Below are 10,997 nucleotides of genomic sequence, written 5' to 3'. Positions count from 1 at the left end.
CTGCTTCACAAACGGCGTTTAATTTCCAGCTCTGCGTTTTACTTTGACACCTGTGCTTCAGGAAATGTTTTTTTTGTTTTTCGGGGGGTTCATATTTTACTCGTGAATTGGTGGGTTTTCTCCGGGTATTCCGCTTTCTTCTCATATGCACAAACCATGCTTGGTACGCTGATTAATGTTGTTGTTTTTTCACCTAGTGCCTTGCGATTGGTTGAAATGAATGATTTTTTTGCGAGAAATAACAATTAGTCTATAAAGTTGGTTTTCATTTGCAGTTTAAACTAAATTAAAGAAACTTGTTCTTGTTTGTTGTTTATTTGTGAAGATGAATACATTTGACCATACTACAGACAAAATTCCCCAAATTAATCAACTCAACAACTTGCATTTTTTCTTATTCTGTCTGTTAATAACCAAACGAAGTACCCTACATCATTTATATCTGTTAACAGAGAAAAAGAAACAGGACTGGATTTCTCAGTTTTTGTCAAAAACTGAAGAAAATAGCTAAAATAGTATGCACAATTAAAAATAAAAATCCTGAGATGAAACAAAAACACAATACTATCATTTGAAGGAGGCAAAAGTGGACATAGATGCTGAAGGTAAAAAGTCTTTTTTAACAAACAATGTAATTTTTTACAAAATTTGGAAAATTCTCAGTGGAGGGCAAAAATGACACAAATGGTTCGATTTATTTTTTTCCCTTGATAAATTAGAATAAATGCTCTTGATCGTGAGGTGCAGCTGGTTGCTATCGTTGTGGGCGTGGCATTCTGAGATTGCTTTGGTTATTTAAATTATCTTTCGTTATCTTATGTCTAAATGGGGTTCATTGTTGAAAAGGGTGTTCAAAGAAATTTAACATAAAATCTTAAATGATTTGGATGTTTTTGGCCATGGATAACATGGGTTTCACTCAGTGAAATTCAACAGGTGAATTACTCACAAGGCAAGGCAATGCTATTCTGCATTTATCTGCATCCATTGACATGACATTGGTCAATGGTGATGACTTCCTTGTGGCTTCTGTGCATCTTTGGCAGCGGTCTTGGGGCAGGGGGGCTCACTTCACTGTGGAATTTTCCATCAGGCTACAGAAGAAGAAAAAAAACAAAAGCACTCATGCGTAAAGTAAAATACAATTCTAAGTGAATGTTTACAAATGCATAAAACATTTGATACGGAAAGCAATAACAATGAATAAATCGGCAACTGCTGTGAACTGAATTATTACTAAAAGAAATACTTAAGTCCTACTGAAGTCAAGGTCTTGTATTAAAATACCAATACAGTACGTACTGACCCATGTGGGGGAAACTTGAGATGAATGAGAGAAATATTTTTCTCGTGAGCGGACGTTTGGTCGCCAGTCTTTTGGTCGCCAGTCTTTTGGTCGCCGGTCTTTTGGTCGCCGGTCTTTTGGTCCCTTTTGGTCGCAGTTTTTTTGGTCGCCGGTCAAATGTACTTAAATATTAAACAGTACTTAGATATTAAACTCTCTCTTAGATATTAAACTCTCTCTTAGATATTAAACTCTCTCTCTCTTAGATAATAAACTCTCTCTTAGATATTAAACTCTTTCTCTTAGATATTAAACTCTCTCTCGTGGATATTAAACTCTCTCTCATGGATATTAAACTCTCTCTCGTGGATATTAAACTCTCTCGCTTGAATATAATTTTGAGAGCTGGCTTCAACAGTAAACTCTGTCACCATTTGACCCGCGACCAAAAGACCGGTGACCAAACGTCCGAGCACCATTTTTCTGAGCTTTAAATAATGCGAAAAGACAGCAATCCCACCTGCTGTAAGTGATAGATCCAGTTCTTGTAATCTTCTAGGCAGGTACACGAGACCTGCAGGGGCTCTAGCAGTTCTCCTTCAATAAGGCATTTATGATAAATACACTACGCCACTTTACACATTTAAAAGACTATTGTTACATTTACCTCGCAACTCGAACTCAAGTCGTCCCGGCTGGCATGATTTCTCCGAAGCTCTGACACCTCGACGAGGCAGCCTGCCCTTTTATAGTGTTAATTTTTTTTGTTATCAATGGCAGCCCAGGAAATAATATTAGGAATATTATTGCTGTTGCACAAAATATATTTAAGATTTACTCTAAATAACATAAGGTTGTCTGCCACGGATTCCGAGTGTCGCCCGCCTCGTGCCCGAAGTCAGCTAGGATAGGCTCCAGCACCCCCCGCGACCCTAATGAGGACAAAGCGCTTCAGAAAATGAAACATTTTTGTATAGTTTCAAAGAAGGCTAACGTTTTGATAGTCTTTTTTTTCATCAGCTCAATTTTGTCATTCATTTTCTGAACTGCTAATCTTCACAAGGGTCGCGGGGGGTGCTGGAGCCTATCCCAGCCAACTGTGGGCTGTAGGCAGGGGACACCTTGATTCTGTGGTCAGCCAATCACAGGGCACAAGGAGACGGACAACCATTCATGCTCACACTCATACCTAGGGGCAATTTAGAGTGTCCAATCAGCTTATCCTGCATTTTTGGAATGTGGGAGGAAACCGGAGTACCCGGAGAAAACCCACACAAGCCCGGGGAGAACATGCAAACTCCACATAATGAGAACCAACCTAGTTTCGAACCCTCAATTCCATAACTTTCCTAATTAGTTCCATACAAAACAAAATAGATTGCATTTTTTACCTGGTATGTGATATTTAGTTGCTTGTTGTCCACTGACAGCAAGAGGATGTCATGTGGGAAAAGAATCATCAGTCTTTCCTGCAGGCCCTTCAAAAAAAATAAATCAGGCATAGAAGTATGATCTCTAAATTACAACTGTATATACCAGGGGTTGGGAACCTTTTTGACGAAGAGAGCCATAAACAATTGATATTTTCAAATCGTATTCCCTGAGAGCCATACTCAGAATTTAAAAGTAAACATTCACGAAAAAATGAGCATTTATTAATCATTTCACCACTTTGAAAGTATAAAAATAGTGTGAATTTTTTGAAAACATTATTTCACTGTCTCTAATCAATGAGTATCAATGAGACAATGCATGCAGAAGAGTCTAATGAAGAAAAATATGATTTAAAAAGGCACTAGAGATAGTTTTGTTGTCACAGTGCCGACATGACGCTCCCATTGGTGCGTCCATGACTTAGGTCTCTCACCAGTGGTTCCCATATTTTACCACACAGGTTCATGGAGAGCCAAATACACCCATCAAAAGAGCCACAAATGGCTCCCGAGCCATAGGTTCCCTACCCCTGCTATATACTATGATAATACTGCACCTGTCTATGTGAGTTGATGATATGAACCACTGAAATGTATGCTGGTGGACCCATGTGTCGTATAGGCAAACCCTCCCACTCCCATATAGGAGCATGCATCAAGAATTCCTTCAGCTCTTCTCTCTTCCAGTGTTCATCACAAGGTAGCTGAGCACAAAAGGTGAAAAGGAATTTAGGAACTAAAGCAGGGGTGGGCAAACTTTTGGGCCCGGGGGCCACATTAACTTTAAAAATTTGACAGATGGGCCAGGCCACAAGATACGATACATATAAAAAAGTACATCCGTTGACAGTACATATGAAACATTTAACAGAAAAAAGGACTAAAGTATTAACATACTCATCACCCATTATTAAAGTAAAAAGTATAAAGTACAAAGTAAAGTAAAAAGGAATGTATTAAGAAATATTAAAATGTAATTTAAAACAAGATAGAGGGGCTGTAAAACACGGAAAACAAATAAGAGTGGACAGAACTACTGCCACTGGCTTCCGTGTGACGACACCATCTTAGAAAAAAAATAACAATTAAAAAAACCTTATTATTATGTCGGCGGGCCAGATTAAAAGGCCTAGCGGGCCGGATGTGGCCCGCGGGCCGTAGTTTGTATGTCTGAACTAAAGCCTTCCACATAGCTACAGACCACCATTTGCGTATTTTTCAATAGATGAGTTCTTCATTACTAGATAAGAGAGAGGACATTGAGATGAACTCATTGGATGAGCCCTTGACTTGTATCTTCTGTCTTCCATGTGTTTCATCCACGTCTGCAACTCTCCAGCATTGGCACAGATGAAGATCTTGGGATCAACCATTGAACCTTTACAGCAGCAGGAAAAATATGCATTACCATGCATGTAAGATATGATAATGTATGACGTTTTTTAGTAGTTTTAATATCACGTTTTTCAAGTGTTTGGGTTTGATTGGCGTCCATATGGGTTGATTGTGTTGGTTTCTTATGGGTTATAGTTTGTGGGAGTTCCACATTCTGTAGTTGTTAAATAAGTTTCAACAACAAACAAAATGTTTTTGAACCATAAATTGGATTGGAGTATTTTGCATGCTTACCGCTTATCTCAAACATGTGCGGAGGCTGAGAAATATCACGATCCGTTGAAATGACCTGAAAGGAAAGACCTGAAAGTGGAAGGAAGCCCTGCAAAACAAACAAACAGAACTTTGGTCAGATATTATACTGAAATACATGTAAAAACAAACAAAAAGACTCCATTACTTCATAAATAAAGTCTTGCTGTATGTGATCCAAGGAAAGCAGCAGAAGGTGGAAGGAGAATAAAACCAGGAAATGTTCACGGTTCTCCTGTGTGGGGAAAAATAGAACGTGATGAATTCCAGAAAATTATGAGTTTGGGAAAAAGAATGCAGAACATGCTTTTTAAAAATTATTTTCAGAGAGTAAGTGGTGCCAAAGTCAATTTTTGTAGGCGTCATAGCTATGGTTTCCTTGAGAAGGATGTTCAATCTATACTGACTGGGAGGGGCTTGTCTCCTGGTCCAAATGAGCTAAAACTAAACAGTAAATATTCCATTAAAATGTTTTAGAATTAAATTAAAAAACACTCAATAATTTTTTGGCTTATTGAAGTCCTCAATGTTTTTATATTATTTTATTCATTTCGTATTCGGGAAATTTCACTGTCAGAGTAGCAAGAGGGTGTGAATACAGACACAGTAAATACATTTTAGACATAAATAAATAGGTAATAAATGAAATGAGTTAATTAATAAATATATAAAGAAATAGTCGTGTTGCTATATATGTATATACATACATATATATATATATATATATATATATATATATATATATATATATATATATATATATATATATATATATATATATATATATATATATATATATATATATATATATATATATATATATATATATATATATATATATATATATATATATATATATATATATATATATATATATATATATATATATATATATATATATATATATATATATATATATATACACACACACACACAAACGTACATATATTTATATATATACACTACACATACATAAATCATAAAGGACTATAGAAATTTAAAAACATGCTACATTTGACTTTACTGTTTTGCTGTGGTGGGCCGCAATTTTGACATGTTCAGTTTGGAGTGTGCGGTACAAGAGTGCCTGAGTGGAGTTCTTTCTGACCTGAGAATATTTGCTGTGCAGGCAAACAAGAGATGAGTGGATGATCTCTCCATACATGTGAGCAGGTCTCCCCTCCCAGCCTTTGATTGGTCGCTGGGAGTAGATTCGCTTGAGCAACTCCGCTTTGCTTTTGCCCCAAAGGATCCCCTACAGAGATAAATGTCAAGTCACACCATAACACTCAGCAATCATTGGTGGGTTTTCTCCAGGTAATTCCTTTATATACTTCTTTTAAGCAGCGACTCATTGAATTAATTGGCTGCCATTGACAGCGCTAGTTATCCAATCCATTGTAAGATGTCACAATGGATTGGATGCTTAGTTACCATTCACCGTCAGTCCTTCCAGTTTAAATGAATTGAACATCTATTTTAGTAAATGACATGCAATGGGTTAAATACTATGAAAAAAAATATATATATATTAGTGTTTATTACTCAAGGCCATAAGAAGCATCCTTGTTTTAGAGATCCTATTATATTATACACTTATATTATATAATATGAAAAAGAATATAATACAATGATAAATCCCAAAAAATATATATACCGTATTTTCACGACTATAAGGCGCACCGCATTATAAGGCGCACCCTCAATGAATGACATTTTATTTACATATATAAGGCGCACTGTATTATAAGGCGCACTGTATTATAAGGCGCACTGTCTATTTTGGAGAAAATTTAAGACTTTGCGCCTTATAGTCGTGAAAATACGGTAATAATAATTGCCAATAGAGTAATACCTCGCCACTTTGCGGATTTACCACTTGCCAAAAATGGTGTAGGAACAATAATACAAACTTGAAATGGGGAAAGTCACAATTGGAGATTATTTCACTGGCCACTAGTAGGAAGTTTTTCCACTTTCTTCAATTAAAAAATAGTCCCAAGAGGTTTTAGTTTTATTAAATGACCAAAAAGAAAGTCACTAACCCTATAATAGCTTAAAGGTCAACTTTTGAATAGCTTTTTCCGAGAGGCTGAAATAATTCTGCATCAGTTTTTAACTTCCTGAAAATGTTGAATCACAAAGTGAGTACGGAGGAAGTCTTTGACTTCCATGGAAAACTTTGAGGTGTTTAGAGCCAGATCTTGTGGAAGTCACATAAATAAATACTTATGTATAAGCAAGCATGTGAGTCGTTCCAAAGTCTGCACAAAGACATACCGTATGAGTATGCTGTTTCTCCAAATGTGGTACCGAAGAGCAGCGTGATGGCGGTTGTTTTTGGTCCTTGTTGCACCTAACCGACAATTGAAGTCTAGTCTCTCCCAGGCCCCACACCCTAAAAACAAAACATCAAAACTTAGGAAAAAGCACCAAAGCTTTCGGTTTTTGGTGACAACAACTCAGTCAGGTTTTGACCTGCGCTCCCATGCTAGGGAAATCCAAACGTACTGTCTTTTGCCCCCTTCCTCCAGACGTATAATCAGATTATAACAAAACCAGACACACACAGAATATACTGTAAACCTTTGACCCCTTTAGCGTAGAAATGTTTTTTTTGTACCCATTTCGAAGTGGTGCAATGTTTGTACTCAGAAAATGGAGGAAAACGTCAAAAGCTTAATAAATCCGCCTCAAATTTGAAATTCCGGCTTTCTCTCGGCTACAAAGTCAAGTTTAAAACAAATTACGTCTTTTTACACAATCCAATTAAAGCAAACTTGTAAACTCTAACTACAAACAGAAAATTAGCTCGAGGTAAAAATATAATAATAATGTTCAATGGTGGTTTAACTGCACATTAATCCTGAACAAATGAAATAATTTAACTATTAAAATCGTAATAGTCAAATGTTGACTGCGCTAAAAAGGTTAGAGCGATGTTAATTTTCTGCAAAAAAATCACTGGGAACCAAATAATCCATTATTGTTGTTGTGTAATCGTTTATATAAAAAAATATGAATGAGTTAACAAATATATTGCTTATTTTTTAAATCGCTATTAGGTACAGATAGATTCATGTAAAATTTAAACTTTTGTCAGTCTAAAAAACATCATTATAAATTTTTGTATCAATAAATACAATAATTACTAGAGAGCAATAGTTCCAATTACTTCTACAGCACAAGTTATTATCATTTTCAAACACAATCTGATAATACTAAGTACAGTATTTTTTTTGGCATAATTAGTACTTTAGTGCCAAACAAAACTATCACTCTTATGAAATAATATCAAACTGCATCTAACCATCACTTGTACCAAAAATACAAGAATCAACAGGTTTTGTGACTTTTACGACATTCTCAAAATCATGACTGAATATTAAGAAATAATTATCGCATGTGTACACATTAGACATTCAATAATTGCCATCAATGGTTCATATTGATACTACACTGTCTGGTACGCAATATTTAGGCTTAGTTTGAGTTTAATGCAGCATAAAGAACTGACCATCCAACACACATACACATACATGGTAAAAATAGATTAGCCTTTTGTAATCTAGTCATAGAAGAATTGAGGATTTGTCCCATCCCTGTCAGTATTAGCGCACCTGCTCTATTCTTTGGCCATTGTGTTATTCTAATCTCCTAATCACATGAGTGCCGCATCACTGAGCCCCAAAAGTTTGCGTTGCGTACATACGAGACAATTACTTCACGTGCAGCACAGCATATGGACGCGAATTCTTATCAAACAAATAAAGTTAGTTTTCAATTTTGCAACTGTTTACCAGCTTTGAACAAACCCATTTCAAACATGACTATCAAAACATTGGTAAACAGAAATGGAAACAACATTTAAAGAAAAAAATAACAAATCTTTAGTCTCCTTTTGTTGTCATCTTACCCTAAATGGTCTCCAGAAAGTTCCATCAACTCGATCTCATCAGGACCCACTTCATCCACGCCGGTGTGCCTTTGAGTGACACTGCAGCATCCCATCATGAACACAGTTTACTCCTCCTATTTGGCCCTCAATCTCATCCGATCCTATGTAGCATGTCCCCACTTGTTTGCATGCCGTCCTCAATCGGGCACAGATACAAAAAAAAAGGTCCTAAAAGAGGATATTAGGCAGAAGAAAGAGGAGGGGCTGCAGCTAATCTCTAGTTCACCACCCCTCTTTTTGTTTCTCTCACCACTACCACCACGTACTGGCAGGAAAGCACATGAAAGGTTTTCAGGTAGTATCTAAAAAGTCGGGGGAATTGAAAGACAAAAGTGGTGAGTCGTAGTTTAGTCCTTCCTTCCTGTCAGTGTAGAATTTTGACACAAGTTTTGAAACACTCTTTAGAGGCAGTAAGCCTACTTTGGAAACACTGGTATTGTTGTGGTTCTAAATTCCATGCAGTTGCCCAGTAGGAGTTCCAAGTGGGATTATTGTTATTACAAGATGAGTCAGCAAATGGGCCCAAATACTTGAGAAATGCTGTAAAATTGTGGACCCAAAGGCCAAAAGACGTGTTGTCTGTATACTTTTTTCAGTTTGTGTGGGTGAGTCATGTCACAGGACCACATGAATATGATCGGATGTTCCAGAAAATGAATCAAATAAAAAAAATTAAGGCAGTGTTGTGTGTGTGTGTGTGTGTGTGTGTGTGTGTGTGTGTGTGTGTGTGTGTGTGTGTGTATGTGTGTGTGGAATATTCCACTAATTTTTGGTACATGTTGTGATTAATCTTTATTTATTTACAATACAAACTGGGATTGAAATAGACAGTAAGATGTTCATCATAATGCCAAATAGTATTTGTATGTAATTGAATCAAATGGAATAAAATGACTTGTTTGGAGCGTCAACAACAATGTCATTATATATCATAGGAAAATATAGAAAAATCATTAAATCTCATAGGAAAATATAGAATAATCATAAAAATATAATGGGAAAATATAGAATAATCATTAAATCTCATAGGAAAATATAGAATAATCATAAAAATATAATGGTAAAATATAGAATAATCATTAAATCTATAGGAAAATATAGAATAATCATAAAAACTTATGAGAAAATATAGAATAATCATTAAATCTCATAGGAAAATATAGAATAATCATAAAAACTTATGAGAAAATATAGAATAATCATTAAATCTCATAGGAAAATATAGAATAATCATAAAAACTTATGAGAAAATATAGAATAATCATTAAATCTCATAGGAAAATATAGAATAATCATAAAAACTTATGAGAAAATATAGAATAATCATTAAATCTCATAGGAAAATATAGAATAATCATAAAAATATAATGGTAAAATATAGAATAATCATTAAATCTCATAGGAAAATATAGAACTATCATTAAATCTTATAGGAAAATATAGAACAATCATAAAATCTGATAGGAAAATATAGAAGAATCATGAAATCTTATGGGAAAATATAGAACAATAATAAAAATATACTTCCTCTTGCTGTACAAATATAAATTTTCTATTCCTGTTTGAAAAATATATATTTTTTCTTTAATGTGTTAATAAATTCATTTAATTTTAATACAACTGATAAAATTACTGAAATAAACAAAAGACAGATTCAACTCAAGTCAAAGATAGCCTAATTTTAAAATAAATTTAGTACTACATAATATACATTTAACACTACATATTATTATTAGTATCAAGTAGTTAAAAATATTATTTCACTTTACAGGTATATTATTATGGTTTGCATCAAAATGTATAATTTGTCTTTTGTATAAATTGATTAAATGCAGCAAAACATTCCAATCGTTTGTTTTTTTTAATTGTAATGAATCTGGATTAAAGCTAATTAAAATGTTCGCACTATTTTTCTGATGAGATTAGCACCACATTTATTATTATTTCTCTATTTATTTTAATGTATTTTTAAAACATGACCAAGCCAAATGCTATGATACATGTTCAACAACTACAATGAGGTTTCTGGTTAACAGTTAAAGTTCTGCCCACTGACCGTTGTGACTTTGGTCTTGTAGCTTTTTTTTACAGAATTAGTGTCCATTTTGTGTGTTCTTGTTGTGTGTTGTTCTGAGCGATGGAGTCCATTGTACAAAAGCACAAAATCCTTCTGACAGGCCAAAGGAAAGATCCGTTGTCTTAGGCGGCACTTGTTAAAGATTTCAAGTGTTAAATCTGAAGAAAAGCGACCAAAAAAATGACAGGTGGAAGACACAAAGATGCATGCAAATCCTAAATGAATTTACCCAAAGTCTCCGCTATTGTGTTGGGTATCACTTTCTTGAGCACCTCACAGTTGACATGGAGAGCTGGATTACAGTTCATCTCCAAAAGCCACACCTTGTTTTTTTTTTTTTTTTACAGTAAATGATTCAAAAACATATGAACACATGAAAAATGATCTTTTTTTTTACCCACCTTAAAGTTTTGGTCCACCATGAAGTCGCAGCCAATCAGATCGAAGAAACCCAGCTTGCGATCCAGCTTGGATTTGACAGCAAGGAAACACTGTGTCATTATCTGCCGCATGCAACGCTAAAACACAGAAAAAGACATCGATTCATGGCAACGTTGATGCTACATTGTGAATTGTATATATAGACCAGGGGTTGGC

The 10,997-nt window shown here is 34.9% G+C and overlaps 2 protein-coding genes across 20 annotated transcripts in view; both read right to left on the bottom strand.

Moving 5' to 3' along the window:
* Positions 1-341: 341 nt before the first annotated feature.
* Positions 342-8,625, bottom strand: LOC144204386 (putative pleckstrin homology domain-containing family N member 1). The gene is made up of 11 exons (XM_077728367.1): positions 8,282-8,625; positions 6,646-6,763; positions 5,474-5,620; positions 4,514-4,600; positions 4,348-4,435; positions 3,960-4,096; positions 3,276-3,422; positions 2,677-2,763; positions 1,953-2,028; positions 1,806-1,882; positions 342-1,094 (listed from the first exon to the last, which is right to left on the bottom strand). The coding sequence occupies exons 1-11, from the start codon at positions 8,377-8,379 to the stop codon at positions 975-977; spliced, it is 1,182 nt and encodes a 393-aa protein (XP_077584493.1). The 5' UTR covers positions 8,380-8,625; the 3' UTR covers positions 342-974.
* A 1,747-nt stretch (positions 8,626-10,372) lies between these two features.
* The window catches only part of ttll10 (tubulin tyrosine ligase-like family, member 10), a 33,595-nt gene continuing 32,970 nt past the window's right edge, over positions 10,373-10,997 (bottom strand). For all 19 annotated transcript variants that reach the window (XM_077731648.1, XM_077731633.1, XM_077731559.1 and 16 more), the window contains 2 exons: positions 10,802-10,918; positions 10,373-10,723 (listed from right to left, as the gene is read on the bottom strand). In XM_077731648.1, coding sequence (XP_077587774.1) covers positions 10,616-10,723; positions 10,802-10,918 — 225 coding nt within the window. In that variant the 3' untranslated portion in view covers positions 10,373-10,615. The remainder of the gene's footprint in view (positions 10,724-10,801; positions 10,919-10,997) is intronic.

This window comes from Stigmatopora nigra, chromosome 1 (genome assembly GCF_051989575.1).
Source record: "Stigmatopora nigra isolate UIUO_SnigA chromosome 1, RoL_Snig_1.1, whole genome shotgun sequence".
Taxonomy (NCBI): Eukaryota; Metazoa; Chordata; class Actinopteri; order Syngnathiformes; family Syngnathidae; genus Stigmatopora; species Stigmatopora nigra.
This window is presented reverse-complemented; position numbering and strand designations above follow the sequence as displayed.